Genomic DNA, 24042 nt, shown 5'->3' with positions numbered 1-24042 from the left:
CCCCTGGTGACCCCAGGACTGGGTCACCGCGTGCGCCCCACAAATGAATGGAAAGCATCGTTTTCCACGGCTACTTCTCCGCGGGATCCAGGCCCGGGGGTCTCTCGTTTGCCCTCCGCTGTAGATCTGAACAAGGAGCTGCAGGATCCCAACTCCCGGACGCCCCAGCCCTGTGCCCAGAGCTCCAGCCCTGCTGAAATCCGGACACCGGGACACACTCAACCCGGCCAACACCTGCCAAGTGCCCCGTTTACCTACCAAAGAGCCGCGCGGTCACCATCGGGGCGAAGCCCGGCTGCGATCGCGACCGCCAAGACAGTGGCGCCGCCCGCGCCTCCGGAACAGGAAACCGAGGGAATTATGAAGCGAACCTGAGAAAGCTGGGCCCAGGGAGGGGGAAAAAAAAAACCTCTTGAGCACCCGCAGCGCCTAGTGCACGATGATTGGTGCGTCGACGAGAGCGATGGACATTTAGACCAATCGTTCGCCGAGGAACTTCTGACGCCCGCCCCCTCCCTTACGCTGACATCTTCCAATCCGGAAGCGCAACCGGGTGAGCGCGCATTTCCGCCGGGAGAAGGCGGCGGGCCGCGGCCTGAGCCTCCTGGGGTCCGCGCTGGGCGCCGCCGGCACCCGGCCCAGCCGACCGGCGGGCGCCCAGACATGAGTGACTCCGCGGGAGAGGGCGCTCGCCTCCGGCGCTATCCCGAGCTCCCGGTTTGGGTGGTGGAGGATCACCAGGAGGTGAGCGGGCTTCTCCCCGGGGCCGAATCCCCCGGAGTCCGGGAGGTGGAGGACGTCGGTGGCAGAGCGCTTGCCTAGCGCGCTGCAGTCCTGGGTTCGATTCCTAGTACCCCAAAAAACCTCTTGTCTGCGGGGCTCAGGGTCCTGGACCCTCCCCGCCCCGCCCCCCGGCATCTCTGTCCTCAGCTCCCGGCAGCGGCCATAGGGACAAGAACCCCAGAACACACCGTCTTCCCATCTTTTGACAAGGAGCCCGACGTTTATGAACCGTGAAAGGGGGTTGTGGCTGCTTCATAGCAGGGCAGTTGGTCCTTCGTCTAGACTTCTGGATGCCAAGAAGGGAGACCCATGGACCTAAGAAATTGGTTTAAAAGTAGGGTGAATAAGCCATGTAAAAGAGGAAGATGACCAGGAAAAAAAAAGAAGAGAGAGAGGGAAAGAAGAAGGAAGGAAGGAAGGAATCCAGGGAGCCTTGAACATGCAGCTAGTCATGGGCCTTGACTAGGTGTTCTTAGTCCTGATCCATTTTCTTGCACAGTAGAATTCGGTATTTTCCACTTTACAATTTAGCATGCATCATATATGTGCGGTTTTACTTAACATTATATATTTGGAATATTTGTTCGTGGTTTCGGCACCACATCTGAATGTGTGTCTGTCTCTTACAGGTTCTGCCTTTTATATACCGAGCCATAGGCTCAAAGCATCTTCCTGCAAGTAATATAAGATTTTTACATTTTGACTCACATCCAGACCTTCTTATTCCTGTGAATATGCCAGCAGACACGGTATTTGATAAGGAAACACTCTTTGGGTAATGTGATTTTGTTGCTGTTGTTAGCAGTTTTTCATATATTTAAAATACAACATATAGTAGAATAATTAAGGGAATTAAACTTGCTAAGCTCATGGGTTTATGTTTTCCTTCCTGATTTTATTTAGAGCAATATTGACAAACTCTTTCTTTGGGCTACATAGGAACCAGCCATGGTGGCTCATAGCTGTAATTCTAGCACTCAGGATGGTGGAGCGGGAAAATCTCAAATTTGAAGTCAACCTGGGCTACATAGTGAGGTCAAGGCCATTTCGTATTGCCGTATGACCACATATTAAAAACCTTTTTCAAGGGAAGGTTAAAATAAATCCAGACAGTAAACATGGTACGGTTTTCTGGCCATATATCTGAGTTCCAACAAAACAAGAAAAACAGTAACATCTGTGTTGCTGACCTCTAACTTAGAATGTAGAATTTTAGAAGAAACTTCAAAACTAATCTGACAGTCAAGCTCATGCCTGTAATATTAGCTACTCAGAAGGTGACAGCTATGGCAGAAAAGTCTACTAGACTCTCATCTCTAAAATAGCCACCATAGCAGGGCTGGAGGATGGCTGAAGTGGTAGAGCACCAGCCTAACAAATTTGAGGCCCTGAATTGAAACCCCAGTACTGTGTAATCTAAATAAGTTCTTCCTTGCTCTTTCCTTTAAATCTGAAATGAAAGTGGAAAAAAAGATGCTAAGCACAGTTGTATTAGCAACACATCCCTAATTTGTATATTTTTCTTTTCAGTATGGAGTCCTGCCTCAGTTCCTCTTCAGGGCCAAACTCCTGTTGATTTACAGTTTTATAGAATCAAAATGAATCATTCATCATCTGTCCTCTAGGAAAGATTGTAACTAATAGAGTTCTACATAACAACATCCTGCTGCTTTTCTGCAATGAAGTTCCCTGAAACTGTCACTGTCACTCTTCTATACAGACAGTGTTATTAGATTAATTGTAATCTATTGCATTTCTTTTTCCAAAACCTCCAACTGAATTGGAGGTTCTTAATCATTAATTAATTAATTCCTAAAGAAATGTGACTGCTCTGCCATTGTCCTACTCTTCTATATTGAGACTTTCTGTATTTTAGAAGTTAAAAAGGAATGTAAAGTATGAGAGGAGGAGATTGCTTAGGAAAGATGGGAGAAATTATGAAAGTGGTGACATTGATTAAGATGCATTGTACTTAGAGAAACTGATTTGAATGGTAACCCCTTTGTGCAGCTACTTAAACATAATGAAAATATTTAAAATACTGTAAAGGACATATTTATTAAAATACTGTAATTGGTCCTTGAATAATGGTTCTTAAATTTTTTAGCCTCATGATTCCTTTGTAATCTTTTTTTTTTTCCCCAGTCCTGGGGCTTGAACTCAGGGTCTGGGCACTGTCCCTGAGCTTCTTTTGCTCAAGGTTAGCACTCTACCACTTCAACCACCGCACTACCTCTGGCTTTTTCTGTTTATGTGGTACTGAGGAATTGAACCCAGGGCTTCATGCATGCTAACAAGCACTCTACCACCAAGCCTCATTCCCAGCCTCCTTTATAATCTTAAAATTCAAGTTGATGCTTAATATAGGTTATATTGTCTTTGTTATATGGAATTAAAGTAATAATTGTTTAAAATATTGTAAAAAGAAAAGGAATATAAGGAAAATGATACTGCAAAGATAATACATTGCAAAACAAACTAGTGGGAAGAATAGCATTGCTTATTGCAAATACCTTTGTTATATGGGAGACAACTTGGTTCTCCTAGCCATATCCAATATGTTGATTATGTTGTTTTGGTTGATGTATATGATGAAAATTCAAGCTCTTATAACTTAAGATTGGAAATGGAAAGAGTGTTGTCATAGCCTTTTCAGATAACTGAATATGATTTGATCCTATACCAACACTTAACAAGTGATAGTTTCTTCAATAAGTTTAGTTGAAATATGAAATCCAACAATTCAACTTTAAGTCTAAATAACTATAATATATTGGTCACTATTCCTTACAAGAAAGTGATGCTCAGCTCAAGTCAGTCACACATGCCTTTCCTTGAACTGCCTTTTTGTTCATGGTGCACAGCAGAAGTGCTTTCTGTACATTTCTTTTTTTTGTGACAGAAAATGTGTTTAAGTGTATATTTAGAATCAAGAATGAATACATTAAGGAAATTCTGCAGTGAAACTTTTTTTTTTTTGCCTAGTGTTTCTCAGTGAAGCATAAAATGACTCCCGTGGGGTTGGTGCTGCCTAGGACATGAGCCCACCAGTGTTTTTCTACAGTTAGTACAAATACTAACACAGTGGAGAGAAAATGACATCTTCATGAAAATAGTATTAACCTAGTGATTACTCTGTGAAAAGGTCTCAGAAACCTCCTCAAGTAGATGAAAGGATATTGGGGAGGAAGGGGAAGCACTCTCTAATAATTCTGATGTTTCTTCTCTTTCTTTTGCAGAGAGTTAAGTATTGAAAATTGGATTATGCCTGCCGTTTATGCTGGCCATTTTTCTCATGTAATATGGTTTCATCCCACATGGGCTCAGCAAATGGCAGAAGGCAAACACCACTTTTTAGTAGGGAAAGACATTTCTACCACAACAATCAGGTAATTTCCTCGTAGTTAAGTATGAAAAGGGCTGAATACGTTTATCTTTGGGCTCCTGTAACATTGTAAATATCCCTGTATACAAATAAGGTCAGATTAAAACCTCACTCCTTTAAAATGGGTTCTTGAAACACCAGAACACATTTTCAGCTCTTGACCTCTTTCATTTATATTTTGTTTCTGGTTAATTGTTTTTTTTTAGTAATATAATCTTCATCTTCTGGAAATTAGACTCCATTAAATTTTTTATGTAAAAATATTGTACAGAGGGGTTGCAGTTAATGAGTAAGGGAATGAGTACATTTCCTATTGAACATTGTTACCCCTCCTTTGTTTTTCCCCAACTATCCCTACCATCCTCCCTACCTCCCCAACTCCTCTCCAACTCCCCCACCCCAAGTTGGGAGTACTTAACCCAAGTTATTATCAAATCCTCTGAATCCTCTGAGTGAACTGGTGGCTCACTCCTGTGATCCTAGCAACTCTGGAAGCTGAGATCTAAGTATCATAGTTCAAAGCCAGAGCCAGCCTGGGCTGAAAAGTCCCTAAGACTCTTATTTCCAATTACCAACCAAAAAAATAAAATAAGATAACAGAAGTAGACTTGTGGCTACAATGATGCTATGCTAGCCTTGAGTCAAAAAGCTAAGGGACAATACCTAGGCCTTGAGTTCAACACCCATTACTGGCACAAAAGCAAACAAAAAATCCTCTGTCTTAAGTTACATGTACATCTGTTTTTGTTGTATATTTAGCCAGTATTCTCTGTGCTTGTAATACTGAAGTGTCTTTAGAAATACCTATTGTTAACTTTCCAGATTCTCTTGTATAGGATAAATTGCGGGGTTGGGGGAAGGGGGCGGGGGGACATGCTAGTCCTGGAGCTTGAAGTCAGGGCCTAGGCACTGTCCCTGAGCATTTTTCCTCAAGGCTAGTGCTCTACCACTTGAACTACAGCTCCACTTCTGGCTTTTTTAGTAGTTTATTAGAGATAAGAGTCTCACAAACTTTCCTGCCCAGGCTGGCTTCAAACCACAAATCCTCAGTTCTTAGCCTTTTGAGTAGCTAAGGTTCTAGGAATAAGCCCTGGCACCCAGTTGGGATGAATTTCTTTTAATTTTTTTGGGTCCGGTCGTGGGGCCTGAACTCGGCCTGGGCACTGTCTCTCAGCTCTTCTGCTCAAGGCTAGTGCTCACGCCACTTCCGGCATTTTTTTCTTTTTGCTTATGGGGTGCTGAGGAATCGAACCCAGGGCCTCATGCATGCAAGGCAAGCGCTCTACCACTGAGCCACCTTCCCAGCCTCTGGGATGAATATTTTAAGCAGTGTAGCCACAGCTTTCTAGAACCTAAAGGATAATGGGATAAGATTAGAATACATTGAAAATAAAATAAAATAGTCTCTCACTGAAAATAATGTTTTATTTGTGATTTAATTTTAATAATTCTCTAAACTTTGGTAGTATAGTTAACTTCATTTGCACAAATATCTTTCTTTTGTATATGAACATTGTATTTCTTTATTAAATAATTTGAAAGGAGTAATTAGAATCCAACATATAATAATTGTTGTACATAACACTGGTCTCTATGAAAGAGTGGATTTGAGTACTTAAATGAGAAGGCTTAATTTAACCTGCAAAGTCATATAATTTTGTATGATCTAACACAGACATTTGAAACTCAATTTGTGGTGAAGAGATTTTTATTTTCTCATGCTTTTAGTTAACCCTTCAAGTAAAAATTTATGGGGGAGACACAGTGAATTTAGACAGGCAGTCTGAGATTATGTGTGTGCTTATAATAAGTAAGAACATGATAAACCTTCCATTATTAAAAAATATAAATTTAGGGCTGCAGTGTGGCTCAGTTGGTAGGTAGAGTACCTGCCTAGTTATTGTGAGGCCTTGGACATAAAACCCCAGTATAGCCAAAAGAGAGAGAGAAAGAAGAACAAAGGTAACAAGAGAGGTAGTGAGGGAAGTAAAAGGCAAGGAGGGAGGGAGAGAGGGAGGGAAGAAAAAAGGGAAGGAAGGAAGGAAGGAAGTTAATACATGTAGGTAGAAGATACAGTCTTTGTCTCTTTCAGATTGCACAGATTTTAATAAGCTTACACATTATTTTCATTATGTCATTAATCTTTTGGGGAAGTATCTGATGTACTGTTATTAAGTGCTTAGCAAAGCATAATACAGTTGAAAAACTGAGAACATTCTAATAAGTCTAGAGTCAGATCCAGGCTGGGTGTGGTCAAGCCCCAGAAGTTGAAGGCCTACATGTGCTAGTGACACCCTATCTCTTAAAAAAAAAGAAAGAAATCTACAACTTACAAAATGCCCCCTACAAGTGTATGGATATTTTTAAGTTGCTGCCCATGTTAAAAATTGTGGTTATATGCTTCAACAATCCTTTGAACTATGTCAGAGGAACATCTATTAAAGAAAATTTATTTCTAGTTGTACTTGATTTTTTTTTTAATAAAGTATCAGTTGGGAGAAACCAAAGCCCAGACTTGGCCCAAACAAGACAATTGCTTTCTTTCTGATATTTGAGATCATTCCCAAACAGTCCAGGCCTGTGTGGCAGATCTACAAAGGGAAATAGGGCATCCTAGGGTTTATGTTCTTCCGTCTCTAAAGTCCACATCCAGGGTAACTTGCTACTATCCATACTTTCATGTCAGTGAGCAGAGATGGGGGAAGAGGGCTCCTGCCCTGCCCTGCCCTGCCCTGCCCTGCCCTGCCCTGCCCTACCCAGCCCAGCCACTGAGCCAGCCAGCACTTACTCAAGTAGCCAGATCTGACAAATGCTGTTTACAGAATAGGAAGTCCCAACTGTTAAAGACAGTTTTGTCAGGTAAGTTGTTTTCTTAGCTTTCAGCAGTGCCATAATGAAATGCCAGCTTCCTTAAAGCAGTTTTTTCTTCTGTTCCAGGGTTACGAGTACAGATCATTACTTCCTAAGTGACGGACTCTATGTCCCTGAAGACCAGCTAGAGAACCACAGGCCATTACAGCTGGATGTGATTATGGTGAAACCTGATAGACTCTGTAACAACCATGGTGGAAAGGCTGCAGAATCTTCTGCCAAGAAGCCCAAGCTAGCCCTGGAAGACACAGAGAATGCTGCCTCTTCAGACCGCGATTGTCAGTCAGAAGAGCCAGGAAAGGACACAGCAACACAGAACGGCCAGTCTAGTCAAGAGCCGTCGTGTTCATGTGTTTCTGAAAGTCAGCATTGCCAAAGTACAGCGAGCACAGGGGACATCCTGCAGATCCTACAGCAAGGAGATGCTTTTGTTTTAGATATTGACTTAGACTTTTTTTCTGTCAAGAATCCCTTCAAAGAAATGTTTACTCAGGTAAATAAGGGAAGGGACTTTGAAAGCAGGGAGCTTGAGAATTATATGGCATTTTTCTAGATGAGAGCTAGCAAGCTTTCTGCAAATAGTCTGAGAGTTACTTGCTTTAGGTTTTAGAAGCCACATTCTATCACATTTTCTCCTTTAAGAAAAAATTAGCTCGTACCTATAATCCTAGCTACTCAGAAGGCTGATATCTGAGGCTCAAGGTTCAAAGCCAGCTCAAGCAGAGACTCACCAATTAATGACCCCATGGCAATAGCTATAAGTGAAGGTATCTCAATGGTATGGTGCCAGCCTTGAGTAAAAAAGCTAATGGTAGTGCCCAGGCCTGGCACAAAAAAGAAAGAAAAAATTAATATTCAGGCTAAGCTTTCCTACTCCAGAAAAAATCCAAAATCTAAAATTGCTCCAAAATCCAAATTTAGGGACTCCATAAAATGTACCAGTAAAGTCTACAAAGATTCCCAAGTCTAGAAAATTCCCAAATCTGATGTTTTTCTAGTTCTAAGCATTTTAAAGGATACTTTACTTATAATTTAATAGCTATATTTTTAATGTTATAAAAATATAATAATTAAATTCTCCTCGTTCCATCTATTGCTTATTAGCTTTATAATCTTGGGAAAGTTACTTAACCTTTCTGATCTGCAGTTTCTTCACATAAAGTGAGAATGATCATCATAGCCAGCAGACTGGGACTATACCACTGTTTTATAACACTTTGCCTAGCATGCAATCAATCCCCAACACTGTAATATTAGTCACTTAGTTAATCAAACCCATCCTTTGGGATGGTTTTGATCATAAAGCACTGAGGACAGCGCCACATCATTATAAGTAATAAATTTTAGCTCTAGTCAACTGGGAATGTGGCTTAGTGGTAGAGTGCTTGCCTAGCATGCATGAAGCCCTGGGTTCAATTCCTTAGTACCACATACACAGAAAAGGCTGGAAGTAGTGCTGTGGCTAAAGTGGTAGAGTGCTAGCCTTGAGCAGAGAGGCTCAGGGATAGCGCCCAGGCCTGAGTTCAAGCCCCAGGACTAGGGGAAAAAAAAGTATATATATATATATATACATAATATATATATGTATATATACATTATATATATATGTATATAATGTATATATAATATGCATATACATCATATATATACATATATATATTTATATAGCTCTTGGGAATAACTTTTTCCTGGCAGAAGTCTTAGTAAGAGTATTGGGGCCAAATGCATCCATTGTATAATGGATTCACCTATGTTCCTAGAGTCTAGGGATAGCATCTTTCTCCTGCATGGAGTCTCATCCAAGTTCTGTGTCTGTCAGTCTGCCTCCAGGATTGCCTTTGTGCTCCAGAGTTCTATTTCTAGAGAATTGGCTGTACAGTGAACTTGGAGTTTACTGTTCTCCTCAAAGACATGTATATCTCCGAGAAACGGCTAAAATCTATTTAGAGCCATTTATATAATGAGATATTATTAGCAGTACTTTCATCTCACACTCCTTTAGCCAGCTAGTCTTCTTCCATACCTGATTTTCATATTTTATTGATATGTCCAGATAGACAGACTTGCCCTAAGGAAAATAATCTTCATAATGAAAATCTGAACATTTTGCCTGATTCTCCCAGACAGATCTGAATATCGGCTAAGATATTTTCTGTCAAAGGTGGATCACTGAAGAACATCAACCTTAGGATTGTGCATTTTATTTTACAGGAGGAGCACAAAATATTACAAGAACTTTACCAGTTTCAAAGGCCTGGGAATAACCCCACTAAGGTTTGCATTGTTTCCTCGGGGTTTATCTGCATCTCACATATTCAAAAAATGTTGCAAGTGGCGCTGTGGCTCAAGTGGTAGAGCACTTGCCTTGAGCTGAAGAGCTGAGGGACAGCGCCCAGGCCCAGAGTTCAGGCCCCACGACCTACCAAAAAAAAAAAAAATCTTACAGCTAAAAAAAATCTTATAGCTTATTAGAGTGAATCGCAAAGAACTATCTAAATTGTGTGTGTGTGTGTGTGTGTGTGTGTGTGTGTGTATGTGTGTATGTGCACACTTATATTTATTGGGAAAGCCCACAATTGGCACATGGAATCATTTTTATAGGATTAATTAAACCATAATAACAGGATTTCACTTGCTTTTAGAAAGGATATTATCTCTATTTCAATGTTTTTGAAGGATGATTTAGCAGATATTGTTGATACTCGAATTCATCAATTAGAAGATTTAGAAGCAGCTTTTGCTGATTTGTGTGATGGTGATGATGAAGAAACTGTCCGAAGATGGGCTTCAAACCCTGGGTAAGACCACCCCCCAGACTTTTCTCCCTTCATCCTAAATATATAACCAAATTTGTTGGATAAATTGCTTTGAAATAAACAGTATTGGGGGCTGGGAAGGTGGCTCAGGGGTAGAGCGCTTGCCTTGCATGCCTGAGGCCCTGGGTTCGATTCCTCAGCACCACATAAGCAAAAAGAAAAAAGCCGGAAGTGGCGCTGTGGCTCAAGTGACAGAGCACTAGCCTTGAGCTGAAGAGCTGAGGGACAGCGCCCAGGCCCAGAGTTCAGGCCCCACAACTGGACCCCAAAAAAAAAAAAAAACAGTATTAATTTTAATGTTCCATTTTCCAACAGTAGTATTTATTGAGTGTTTTTTTTAAGTGTTATAAATTTCCCATTCATAGATTCTTTATAGCCATCTATTGTTTTATTGTAGTTATGTCCATTCTATAGATGAGGGAACCAAGGCCCAGAGTTTAATAAGCTGCCAAGAGTCTCATCATGAAGGGTATGCCTTAGTTATTGTGCAATTGCTTCCCTACTAGATCAATTCTTGGGCTATCCCTGTACTAAGTAGAATAAGAAAAAAAATTAACCTAGTAATAAGTAAATTATAATATGAAAACATGCCTCCTTTCTAAGAATAGCTCAATGAAGAAATGATAAGTACCTTGATCACAGAGTAACGAATGTATATATAGCAAAGTACTACATTGTGTTTTGTGAATGTGTACAATGACTAAATATCAACTATGAAATTGTACAACTATTATGTATCATTTTTTAAACAATGCTTATGAGTAGAAGAGTTTGTTTTCAATCTGATTATTACATATGAAATCAGGATTTAAAGGCCAGAATCTTCATCAGTTCATTTATTTGTCCAATTCTCACATTGTTAATATTAACTTTAAAGTATGAAAAAAGTCCTGTAGCAGTGAAAGCCCAAAATTTGTCACTGAGCTTGGCATAAAAGAATATTGGTTAACTCCCAGAGCTACTTTGTTCTATATAATTCTTTAAGTCAGGTAAACTCGAAAAGCTGGAAACTGAAAGTCATCATTACATTCTCATGTTTATAGAAGACCTGAAGTAGCTCTTTATAAAACTCTAAGGCTGTTTTCACTATAGTATAAATGTGACAGTCAGTTACGAGACAGCAACATTCAATGGAAAGCTGGAATCCTAGGACTTCAGAAGAACCTGATCAGTCATCAAGAGTTTTCATGGGATGATTACTGAAGGTATTGGCTCTGCGAAGAAGTACAGGAATAGGGACAGTGGTTGCCTCTTGAGAGAGGAATCATAGTTTGAAGATTATATGACATGTATTAACAAGAAAGAACTCATTTTGCTAGATACCTATTCAAAATATTCATTGTAGCTTTTACTTAAAAGATTGTGCCATATGCTAGTTATTGTTCATACCTATAATCCTAACTACCCTCAGGAGGCTGAGATCTGTGGATCACGGTTTTAAACCAACCAGGGCAGGAAAGTTCATGAGACCCTATTTCCAGTTGACCACCAAAAATGGAAATAGAGCTGTGGCTTAAATGGTAGAGCATTAGGCTTGAGCAGAAAAGCTCAGGGACAACACCCAGGCCCTGCGTTCAAGCCCCAGGACTGGCACACACACACACACACACACAAAATAAGCTTTTTTTAAAGTAATATATTCAGAAGCAGTCCTGAAATGCAAAAATCATAAAGCCTTAATTATTGTCATTAAAGCAGTGACATAGAAGAATAATTCATCATAGTCTAACCACCTCAATAAATACTAGTCAGTTAATACTTTATCTCTTCAGCATAAGGAACTAGTTCTAAAAATAATGTCTAATTTCTTGAAATTATGATGAAAGAGAAATAAGTCACAAGACATAAGCCCTTCTCGAAATGCTGAAAAGTACCCACTATTTTGTGATTTTTGTGAGGTCTCAAACCAAGCTTAAGTCCTGAGCGACAGCAGCAAAGCTAAGCATGGAAACCTAAGACTGCTTCTTCAATCCAGCCTGTGGACAGTGGCACGTTCTCTGAGCTGCACCGTGCCTGCCGCACAGCCCAGGTGGCACTCCCAGCCCCGCAGGAAGCTCCACAGCAGACTTGAGGGCTCAACAAAACTGCACAGTGGAAGATCAGATGGGAGCTGACATTGGAAGGAGAAAAAAAATAACTAAAAACTTTGGATGAGATTGTAGGGAACATTTATTTCTTAATTATCCTCATTTATTTCTTAATTACCTTCATCTCCCAAGCATCCTATGATGCATGTCATCGTGGTTACATGCTTGCTACTGTCATTTTCTGTTTATTGACTGGGTGGCTTTTTTCCCAGAATGGAAACACTACTTCCACTTGTACAGAGTTTGAAAAAACGGATGGAAGTGCCAGACTATGAGATGGTAACTATCATAATTAAACTATAACTTCATGGGCATTGGAGGGTGGGGGGCGACTTGAACTTAAGAATTCTTCCCTCTCTTTCAGCTTTTTCACTCAAGGCTGGTGCTCTACCACCTCCACTCCTGGATTTTTTCGGGTTAATTGGACATAAGAGTTTTATACACTTCTTTTACTCAGACTAGCTTCATGCTCAGTCCTCAGATCTCGGCCTATTGAGTAGCTAGAATTATAGGTGTGAGCCACTACCACCTAGGCTTAAAATTGACCCTTTATAAAGGCAAATTTCTGGGTTAAAATAGGTACTTTTTGTTAAGATGGTTTGCCTTTTTAGTGCCTGAATGAATCATGAAGAAAAAACATAACAAAAAAAAACATTGAAGAAACCCAAAATGCTGGAAAAGTTTTCTCAGAAAAAATATTTTTTTCTCCTATTTTCTATATGAAGCAAAAATACTGTGTATTTTTTGTTACTGATGATTTCATGATCAGGTCTTATTTCACCAACGAAGAGTTAAGTCCAAACATCTCTGATTATAAAAACCAAAAGATAAAATGAAAGGAGAGAGCCACAGCTTGAATATTACACTGTATATACTAGCTGTGGTGTACATGCTGTGTCCAAAGGTATATTTAATCATAACTTTTTCTTTCATTTTACAATTTTTGAAATTATAATCAGTATTTGACATGAAAAAAAAAACTGGAGCTTAAAAAGTTCAAATGAGGGGCTGGAAAGTTGGCTCAGTGGTAGAGTGCTTGCCTTGCATGAATGAGGCCCTGTGTTCGATTCCTCCATACCACATAAGCAGAAAAGGCCGGAAGTGGCATTATGGCTCAAGTGGTAGAGTGCTAGCCTTGAGCTGAAGAACTAAGGGACAGTGCCCAGGACCAGAGTTCAGGGCCCACAACCAGCCAAAAAAAAAAAAAAAAGAAAGTTCAAATGAAAGCCAGGCATAGTGGTACTCACTTTGGGAGGTAGCGATAAGGATAAGGAGGTGTGGGATTCAACCTGGCAGTAGGGGGAGATAACAAAACCATCATCGGCATTATAGCGGATGTCATAATCCCAGCTAGGAAGGGCAGTCCAGGGGAAGCCTTAGAAAAAATTCAGCCCCTACCTTTAAAAAAAAAAAAAAATGAAGAAAGGACTGAGAGAATATACTTCCCTGCCTAGCAAGTGTAAGTCCTGAGCTCAAATGCCAACACCACCAGTCATAAAAGCACAAAAGTTCAAGGAATTCTTTCTTAGAATTCATTCCAGATCTGAGTCTTCCAAGTGTCTATTTATTAGACTGCTGCTCTGCTTTAATCCTGTAATTGTTTTCATGTTTACTGCAGTTTTGTGGAATATAGTGAAACCACTATATTTGAGCTGATGTTAAGAACTAAAAACAATATTTTTCGGTCATTGGGCTTGAACTCAGGGGCTGGGCACTGTCAGTGAGCTTTTTTTGCTCAAGGCAAGCACTCTACCACTTGAGCCATAGCTCCACTTCCAGTTTTCTGGTGGTTAATTGAAAATGGGAGTCTCATGGATTTTCCGCAGATCTCAATCTCCTGAGTAGCTAGGATTGCAGGTGTGAGAAAAACAGTGCCTAGCCAAGGACTAAATCTTTGACTTATTTTAAAAAATGAAACAAAACAAAATATAGTGCTGGGAATGTGGCTCAGTGCTTGCCTTGCATGCATGAGGCCCTGGGTTCAATTCCTCAGCACCACATAAGCAGAAAAAGCCGCAAGTGGTGCTGTGGCTCAAGTGGTAGAGCGCTAGCCTTGAGCTGAAGAGCTGAGGGACAGTGCCCAGGCCCAGAGTTCAGGCCCCATGACCGACCAGAAAAAAATACCAGCAAAAGAATATCATGGTTAACCCTGAATCAGCACAAGGCTTACTCCTTTTTTTTTAATGGTACTGTTAAGAATAATAAAGTTGGGGGCTGGGAAGGTGGCTCAGTGGTAGAGCGCTTGCCTTGCATGCATGAAGCCCTAGGTTCGATTCCCCAGCACCACATAAGCAAAAAGAAAAAAACGCCGGAAGTGGCGCAAGCGCTAGCCTTGAGCAGAAGAGCTGAGAGACAGTGCCCAGGCCCAGAGTTCAGGCCCACGATCAGACCCAAAAAAAAAGAATAATAAAGTTACATTGGGGGGAGAAGGGGATAGGAAGGGATGGGAAGGGGAAACAAATAAGGAGGCTACAATGCTTGATAAAAAATGTACTCATTATCTTGTCCATGTAATTGTAACCCCTCTGTACAGTATTTTCACAATAAAATAAAAATAAATTTTTAAAAATAATAATAAAGGTACAGTTTAGATCTTGCCTGGAAGATCTAGCAAGGTGGTAGGGAAAGGAAACAAAAAAAGAAAAGTTAGAAGACAGGGTTTCAAAATGCTTTGAGACAATGAATTGTATCTTCAGGCTGGTGTGCCTTCATTGTTACATTGTGTCTGGATTTGTTGGGGAGAGGGAGACTCTGGTATCTGGGGAGAAGAAATGGTAGGGCTCAGTCACAGATTATGTATCTGGATGCATACTTGCTACAATGTCAGATCATTGAATTATTTGATCATTTTAGTGGAAAAGAAAATGCAGAATCTGGGCTACGAATATGACTCAAGTGGTAGAGCCTAGCAGACACGGAGAGTGCAAGTTCAAACCCCAGCACCACCACCACCCTCTCCCAAAATGAAGAACTCACCACTTTAATATGTTGACAGATAGTTGCTAATTAAATCTTTGGTGTGTATCCAAAGCAAGTCATAAAATATAGTATGTTTCTGTGTATTATATACTTAAGCCAAAACTATGATATATTAGAGTTCTGGTCATTAAAACATTAAATCCAAAGTTGCAAAAAGCATCCTGTGAGCTACTTCTAGCGTTCAGAAAGATTTACTTTAGTGCTAACACTAGAACACCATTCATTTACATGTAAAATGTACGGAAATACCAAGAAGTAGTGTATGGTTATACACAAAGTAGTACATAACACAAAATAAACACCACATTAAATAAGGCAGGAAGAAAACTCAATTCTTGGTCTGGGAATGTGGCTTAGTGGTAGAGTCCTTGCCTAGCATGCATCAAGCCCTGGGTTCAATTCCTCAGTACCACATACCAGAAAAAGCCAGAAGTGGTGCTGTGGCTCAAGTGGTAGAGCCCTAGCCTTGAGCAAAAAGAAGCTCAGGGAGAGTGCCCAGACCCTGAGTTCAAGTCCCAGGACTGGCCAAAAAAAAAAAGAAAAGAAAACTCTATTCTTTCTTTTTGGTGTCAGTACTAGGGCTTGGACTCAGGGCCCCACATTTGCTCAGCTTGCTCACTAGTGACTGGTACCCTACTATTGGTACCATGCCTCTGGTCCAGCATTTTTCTGGTTGAAGTAGATGGAGTCTCATGAATTTCTCTGCTCCAACAGGTTTCATATTGATATTCTCTGATCTCAGCCTACTGAGTAAGCTAAGACTGCTGGTGTGAGCCACTAGCACTTTTCTTACTACATTCTGAAAACTTTGAATATAGTACTAAGTGCATTCATTAAGTAAATAAAATAACGTGATAAAAAGATTAAAATTGCCAGGCACTGGTGGCTCATGCCTGCACTCCTAGCTACTCAGGAGGCTGAGACCTGAGGATTACAGTTCAGAGCCAGCCCAGGCAGGAAAGTCTGTGAGACTGTTATCTCCAATAAACAACCAGAAGCAGCACTGTGGCTCAAGTAGTAGAGTGCTAGTCTTGAGTTGAAGAGCTGAGGGACAGTGCCCAAGCCCAGAGTTCAAGCCCCATGACCAACAAAAAAAAAAAGATTAAAATGACTATGTTATTATATAGTTTTATATCACCTTTTTAAACCTAGGGAAGTCTGTAATTAGGTAGACAGATAGAGCTAAGGGGTATAACTCAAGAAGCAGAGCACCAGGCCCTAGCAGAGGACAGAAGCTAATGAATCCCTAATTATAAAATAAAGAAGTAGTAAAAACATCTCCTAGGAAAGGCATCAGGCCCAGACAATACATAGGCCGATGCTACTAAGATGTTAGAGAACAGATAATACCTGCAACTTAGATACTTTCAAGGAAAAAAAAAATCCAGAAACAAACAAAAAAAAAAGAATAACTTAAAAAACTTCTCAGAATAGAGTCAATGTTGTTTTTGTTCTTTTCAGGTTCACCAAGCTGGTCTAACCTGCGATTACTCAGAACTTCCTCACCACATCAGCACTGAACAAGAAATCGAGTGTCTTGTTCAATCTGTCTATCACCTACTGAAAGATCTACCCAAGCCTACCCTTGTGACGATCGCAAGGTAAGCAGGGCAGACCACATCATGTCCTCATCTCTGCAGCCTGGAATATGTCACCGCGTGGAGCAAAAGCATTCATGGTATGATTAACTCAAAGGTGCTGAGCAGTGTTATGTTGGATTGTTAGGGGGGATTCAGCATTATCACAAGAGTCCTATAGGAGGGAGGCAAGAAGTCAGAGAGCTTGGAAGACTGGAAGCCTGGCTCTGAAGGAGGATGGGGCCACATGATGAGGAAAGCAGGCAGCCTCTAGAAACGAGAAAAGGCCGGACCACAGGCTCTCCCCTGTAGAATATTTTACAGTGACCAGTGCACACAGATGTCTGTGTGTTGCATTGGCCAGGTGCCACAAATGGCAATGCTGATGACAGGATTTTTCTAGCTGAACAACCTCTTAGTAAAGATCTCAATTTGAGATCCACTCTTACCTTAATTCACAGAGTAGTTAGACATCTGGAAAATATAGTTCCTATCTAATCCGTTTCCTGAGGGGAGAGAGTGGTTGGTTGGTTGGTTAGTTTTTGTTTTTGTCAGTCAAGGGGCCTACACTCTGGCCCTAGGTGCTATCCCTCAGCTCTTCAGCTCAAGGCTAGCACTCTACCACTTGAGCCACCGAGCCACTTCAGGCTTTTTCTGCTTATGTGGTGCTGAGAAATCGAACCCAGGGCCTTATGCGTGCAAGGCCAGCACTCTACCACTAAGCCACCTTCCCAGCCCCTAGTTTTTGTTTTTATGTAGGTCCTAGAGCTTAAACTCAGGGCCTGGGCTCTGTCGTTGAGCCTTTTTCCTCAAGGCTAGTGCTCCACCAATTGAGCCACCACTCCACTTTGGGCTAGTTAATTAGAGATAAGCATCTCATCAACTTTCCTGCCTAGGCTGACTTTGAACTACAGATCCTCAAATCTCAGCTTCCTGAGTAGCTAAGATTACAGATTACTGTTTATTTAATCCATTTTTTAAAAAAAAACACTTTACATGTATGTTAGACAGACAAAATTAAAACCCAAATCAGGCATAGTAGTGCAAACCTGTAATCCTCACACTTGGGAGGCGACATTAGAAGAGTCAAGAGTTTGAGGTCAGCCGGTGTTACACATAGTGAGTCTCTATCTCAGAGAACAAAAGAAAGAATGTTTAAACTAGTTTCTAATGTGAATGAGTGCTCAGGACTTTAGAAAGTATAAAGGACACAGGGTAGTTATGTTGCAGGATATGGGGCAGTGTCAATCATCCAGTAGCCCAACCTCTCCTCTTCCCCCCCCCACCCCCTGCCCACCGGCAATGGGAGCAGCATCACCCCAGTCCTGACAATCAAAATGTACCTCCAAATTTCCAAAACGCTGTCTTAGGGGTAGTATCAATGGCTAGTCTAACAATGCTTAAAAGAAATCAGACATCTGTTGGGAAGCATTGAGGTATACCTGTTTGTTAAAGCTTACTTCCCTAATCTTCTACTAATGGACCTTTGAGTAGATCTTTATATGTATGTATATGTTAGTATTTCATCATTTAATATGCTCCTATCATTTTTTTTACTGTGTCTGAAAGTAACCTGGTCATGAGTTTGTCAGAGGCTTTACAGATTACTGTAGATCTAAAATACTTACACAAAGGAGTCTGCAGCTAATTCCACTTGCTTCAAAAAAGATTGCTATGTCACTTTCCTTGATCCATCCTCTTAATGGAGTTTTGCACCCCAATCCAGACTGATACCAGTCAGTTCACATCTTAATCTAGCTATAATTAGCAGGAGACGTTCAGTTAGCAGTGTAACTCAAGTTCTCCTTGGTGAGTTCTCAAAATCTGTGCCCCACTCCACATGGCACCTTTCTCAGGTGCCATTCCCAACCCCAGGGCATGCCCACATTTCATTCAAGTAATAAGCCCTGTTTTCCCAAGTGACATCCCCTTCCAGGGGAGGTGTAGCCTGTAGGAACACTGTGGCTTACGTCACAGAATTCCACCCCAATCCCAAGCATTTACAAGGTGTTTGACCTTGCGAGGGTTAATCTTTCTTGGCTTTAGATTCCTTTAATAGTCATTCTCTCTTATATTAGTTTATCTTTTGTTTCTCTGTGACCCAATAACAAAGAAGCAACTTAAAGGATTTATTTAGTTTCAGAAGATTTGGTGGCCCCCAGAGGGGGACCAAGAAAAGATACAGCCCCCAAGGACATACACCTCAGTGAGCTACTTCCTGCTCTAGGTCCTACCTCCTTCCTTTACCACCTCCTGCTGCGGTCACTTGCAGAACCCATCCAGGGATCAGATCAGCCACTCTTTAGACTTGCACTCCCAGCTGTCGTCTCTGGGGGAGCCCTTACAGACAAACCTTATTAGTCTTCTAGGCACTTCTTCATTCATTCAAGTTGGAAATCAAAGTTAACCTGGCCTTCCTGTTTTATAGCATTGCCAAGAACATGAAAGAACATAATTCATGTAATGCACTGGACTGAGAGATATAACTGTCTTTTCTATCAATGTGGGTTGCTTGAAGATTCTTTGGCTTGATGGCTAGACTCAGGTTGATGAATCTGCTAAGACATTGTCCACAAGTAGGAAAGGAAAGAAGAACTGCTTTGGATAAGGAAGGATTTTTGAAATGTAAGGTGTTTGTGTCAATTGGTTTTTCCAAGTAGGAATTAAGACACACATCAGAAACACACCTTTGATTGTTTAAGAAATAGCAGAGGGTATGGGTATGTTTTGAGATAACTTGTTAATCTTATTTGGAAATCTTTCAATGGTTGGTCACTGTAAATACATCTTACCCTATTCAAACTAGCCAATCGAGAGCAGATGGTGAACTGAGTTCAACCAATCTGAGCAGAGGGGTGGGGCCTGCTGCTTAGGGAAAAGTAAGAGAGCAAAGGGCCTATTCTTGCTTGCTAGATTTTTGGCTGATGGCACACTCTTCTGCAGAAGTAAGTTCTTCCTTGCTGGGACAATTCTTTTTGTGTCTATCACTGTGACTGGTGATCCTTAGAGAACACATTTATAACACTGACATACGGTTAACATTTTTTAGAAATGTTTTCATATTCCTGGTGAATTCATACACCTCCATTCCTGTTCCACATTGAACGCAGCACATGTGGATCTTTCCTCCGCACGGATGGTTTTATCTATTTATGTGTAGTTTTCCCCTCTCTCTCTCCTTGGTTCCAGGTCAAGTCTGGATGAGTACTGTCCTTCGGAACAAGTTGACAGCATCCAGGAGAAGGTCCTTGGCATGCTGCGCTCCCTCTATGGGACTCTGGACACTCATCTGGTATACTTGGCAGAGTCTGCGCCATCTTGAAACGTCCAGAACTCTAGCTTCCATTTTAGTTATATAAAGTAACGGGGTGTTCATTGTTGCAAATGAGTCTTCCAGAGAACACTTTTTACTATAACTTTCGGTTGAAATCTTTCAGCTACTTTGAACCTCTAAACAAATATTATCAGTGTTTGAATGATGGCAGGTTTCTTCGGTGAGGGGAAAGGGGATTACTACTGCCCCAATTAATGGAAATATTCCTTATCTATCATCCTCTTTCTTTTTGTAAGAGTTATTTTTCCTCTTCCCCACCTCCTAGGCAAAATGGACTTAATGAGATGTATTTATTTATTTGTTTGTTCAACTCGTGGATATTTTATTAAGAACTACCTATACTAAGGAACAGAATACACAAGCCCCCGGCCCTGACGGGGAGGCAGATGAGAAGGAAATCATGGGCTGTTAGCAGTATTGCAAAGGAGGAAAAGACAACCATAAATATGTCTTAGGTTCTTAGAGGCATCATAGGAAAGGAAAGTTCTCAAAAGCTAGTGCCAAAAAAACAAAACCTTACCAATCCATGAAAATAATAGAGGGAGTCTGCATCCCCCCCAGAGCTATTGGGATTATGGTCTGTTAGCACTTACGGTCCAGCATGGTGTTTATTAAACAGGCTCACTGAGCAGACTTGGCCATACAAGACTTCCCTTCTTTTGTGTTTTCTCTTTTTAACTAATCAGGGGTCTGTGCCTCTAGGGGTCATTGTAGACATCAGTTGTCACACTAGCTTCTGCATGCCGTTTTGTGGCAGTCCAGGTTGACAGTTTTTCTCAGATAAAGCGATTTTTTTTTTATGAAAAAGTAGGTTAAAAAGTTACACTTCTAATTCTGGCCTGCCATACACACCCAAGCTCCTTCCTAATGTAACTGAAAACAGCCATTGACTTCTTGGTGAGTCTGAACCAAATAAGCCCAGCTGTGAGGTCAAAGAAGGGAATGGTTCCCAAAACAACGTCTATTCCCAAATAAAAGAAAGTAAGGGAATTTCATTGAGGAGACTCAGACATATTTATCACATAGAGGTGGGCACATTTCAGCATGTGTGCACATGAGATCATGCTTCATACATTGCATGTCGCATGTTTGAAAATGGTCAAAAGGCTGTCTCTGAGCATGTCACTGTGGATCACCTCGAGCAGTGGTTGGGTGATTCATTCAGGCTGGTTTGAAGTTGATCCTTGTGGTTAGGGCTGGAGGAACAGCTGTCTGGAAAAAAAAAAAAAGCCATTTGAAAGGATGTAGCAGTGTTCCCTTTCTTACAAACAAAGGTAATAACCCTGTGAGGGCCTATATCAGCTCACTAAAGTCAGACCCTCTTCCTAAGATTACATAAAATAAAATAAAACAGTGTCTCAAATTGAGATCTTCCCACCTCAGCCTCCTAATGTTTGGATTACACCCAGTGCCACCATATCAGGCTTCTGAGCTAGTCCTAATATTAGGAATTAAGTGAAGGTTTCCGCTCTTCACTATGCCTTTTGTTTAAAAATCATCATTTTAAACTATCTACTTTATTTCTTTACTTTTAAAAGATAAAATGGCCTAGAAGGAAAAAAAGAACATACCTAGTGGTCTTCAGCCTTCACATAGCTTCATTTATTGCAGGTAACTTTCAGGCCTCTTCCACATGACTACCTGCAGATTTGCATGTTGCTAAAATCAGTGTCACCCAGCTGCTATTCTAGGACAAGGTACCATTGCCACTCAGATAATAGAGCTTCCACTTTTCCAATGATTCTATTGGCCAGTGAATTTTTGTTGTACAAACTTATTTCCACATGGAATAGTTTAAACACTTATTGATGTCATAAAAAGCCAAACTGCTTTAACTGTCCACTTGGATACAAAAAAGTGGTTTATGTTGCTGTAAAAATCACACTTGCAAAATTATACGATATTTTTTAAGGTTTGACATTTTTGTTAGGGTTCTATAAATATGCATTACTACTATGAATAAATTCTGTTTGGTGTTATATGAAATTAAAAGATGTATTTTGAGGTTTTAAATCAAACTAGCACTAATGGTATGTGTTCTTCTGTCACTGACTTTAAATCAAGTTTTATTTTACTTAATGATTCTTATGAACTCTGATGTGACTCATCCTTGTTTGAACTCAGGTTAAATAAAAGAGCATAGGATTCCTTTGCAAGAACCCTCTGATTGTCTCTGCGAAGAATGAAATTTACTTGTTGCTTGTTACATGAACCAAATTAGCAAACGATGTCTGTGTAGTAGGAAGACCCCTATTCAGGCAGGCAAGCTCACCTAGTCGTCCGGAGTGACAGCCCACCGCAACCAAGTTGTTAATAAAGAAGCAACTTTATTAAAAAGATTCCTACACTGATGGGCCAGAGCCGCAGCACAGGCTCGGGAGCTGATACTGCCACCCCGATCGGCCCCCATTCTTCAGTTTTTAAAGGCAAAATCCATGAGGTCAAGCCTGGTCACGTGCAGGTGACCAATGGGATCATAACACACAAAGGATTGTATGGTCATACCAGACCACACACAGGTGGCCAATAGGTGGAGTTTACCTTAAGCATGTACAAAAGACAGGGTTTACTGTAAGCACGTGGTGTCGCCAGTTGGAGCCAGATTTCAGCCTGTTTTATGAGTCAGTCTTTAACTCAACTATCAAGGTGGGTTAGGTTGTTTAGGGGAGGGAGACCTACAGGCATTCTTTCCATTCAGGAACTGGGATGGCTGGAGCCTAGGTCTAGTTAACCTTGTTTAAAGGTTTTTTGCTAAAATCCCTAAAACAAAGGCAAAGCCTGGAAAGAAGCTGTACCAACTTAAGTCTCCTCTCAGGGCCTACTTTATCTGTGTATCCCAAATAGGGAGATACTCAACCAAGACATCCTGCATTTGTGTCCTAAGTGCCAGTGAAAAAAATACATGTACAGGTATTGAAAAATGGAAACGTTAGACTTCTCAAAATTGAAAAAAAAAGAAATTGTTTTGGTCAGTGGTGGGCTTGCCCTTGGGCACTGTCCCTGAGCTCTTCTACTCAAGGCAAGCGCTCTACCACTTGAGCCAAAGCACCACTTCCAGGAGGTAAGAGTCTCCTGGACTTTCCTGCCCAAGGCTGGCTTTGAATGCAACCCTCAGATCTCAGCCTCCTGAATAGCTAGGATTACAGGCGTGAGCCACCAGCACTTGGCTCTTCAGAAGCTTTTATTCTTTTTTTTTTTTGGGGGGGTCCGGTTGTGGGGCCTGAACTCTGGGCCTGGACACTGTCCCTCAGCTCTTCAGCTTAAGGCTAGTGCTCTACCACTTGAGCCACAGCACCATTTCTGGCTTTTTTTTGCTTATGTGGTGCTGAGGAATCGAACCCAGGGCCTCAGGCATGCAAGGCAAGCACTCTACCACTGGGCCACCTTCCCAGCCCCCAGAAGCTTTTATTCTTAAATAGCTTTGAGCACAATTCTAACAGTAGTTTGAAAATGAAGCCATTTACAAAACAAGCATATAAACAAGGAAGACCATTATTTGTACGCTTTCTATATTACTGGGCAATATATGGACTTGTATCTGCCTATGTCAACTTGATTTTTTTTTTTGTCAGTGGTGGGGCTCTGTCCCTGAGCTCTTCAGCTTAAGGCAAGCACTCTGCCACTTGAGCCACAGCGCTACTTCCAGTTTTCTGGTGGTTTATTGGAGATAAGAGTCTCACAGACTTTCCTGCCCAGGCTGGCTTTGAACCATGATCATCAGTTGTCAGTCTTCTGAGTAGTGAGGGTTACAGGCGTGAGCCACCAGCACCCGGCTAACTTGAAATAATTTAAAGAGTATTATTTTTTTTTACATTTAACTGGCTTCCCAGCTGAAATGGGTAAAAATCTACTTTCAGGATTTTTCAATGCTTGGTAAATTTTTTGAGATATGGGCAAAAGAAAGATTTTTTTTATATATGTTCATCCTTTCCAAGTGACAAATAACAGCTGAGGAGCATTTTGATTTAATGCCTACCATTTGGCTGAAATATAGCATATTTTCTCCAGGAAAAAAGTATGAATAGCTTTTCTGGTAAGAATAATGTCTTTCTCCCCAAAGCTGCCCTTCATCCTCTTCTCCAAAACTTGAGAATAGGCAATGTCACAGAGCACAAGGGTGAGGAGGGGGTCCGGGGTCATGTGGTAACGTTCAGGTGTAAACAGAGGGCTTTGAAAGGGAAAGGATGGGGGGTGTCAGGGAGATTCGTGA

At 41.1% G+C, this 24042-nt stretch overlaps 2 protein-coding genes across 3 annotated transcripts in view; one reads left to right on the top strand and one right to left on the bottom strand.

Annotated features, from left to right (window-relative positions):
• Drosha (drosha, ribonuclease type III) overlaps positions 1-341 on the bottom strand; it is a 132482-nt gene extending 132141 nt beyond the window's left edge. Inside the window, exon 1 of the mRNA XM_013018593.1 lies at positions 259-341. The gene's annotated coding sequence lies outside the window, so the exon portion shown is untranslated. The remainder of the gene's footprint in view (positions 1-258) is intronic.
• Positions 342-578: 237 nt separating this feature from the next.
• On the top strand, positions 579-20683 carry LOC105987364 (chromosome unknown open reading frame, human C5orf22). 2 transcript variants are annotated; one of them, XM_013018594.1, is made up of 9 exons: positions 579-744; positions 1413-1558; positions 4023-4172; positions 7106-7532; positions 9251-9313; positions 9716-9837; positions 12155-12221; positions 16383-16522; positions 19688-20683. In XM_013018594.1, exons 1-9 carry the CDS (start codon positions 664-666, stop codon positions 19818-19820), a joined length of 1329 nt encoding a protein of 442 aa, XP_012874048.1. In that variant the 5' UTR covers positions 579-663; the 3' UTR covers positions 19821-20683. The 2 variants fall into 2 exon arrangements, with proteins under 2 accessions (XP_012874048.1, XP_012874049.1); XM_013018595.1 differs by lacking the exon at positions 579-744 and having other exon boundaries at positions 1459-1532.
• Positions 20684-24042: the final 3359 nt, after the last annotated feature.

Source organism: Dipodomys ordii, unplaced genomic scaffold (genome assembly GCF_000151885.1).
Source record: "Dipodomys ordii isolate 6190 unplaced genomic scaffold, Dord_2.0 Scaffold41, whole genome shotgun sequence".
NCBI classification, from domain to species: domain Eukaryota; kingdom Metazoa; phylum Chordata; class Mammalia; order Rodentia; family Heteromyidae; genus Dipodomys; species Dipodomys ordii.
This window is presented reverse-complemented; position numbering and strand designations above follow the sequence as displayed.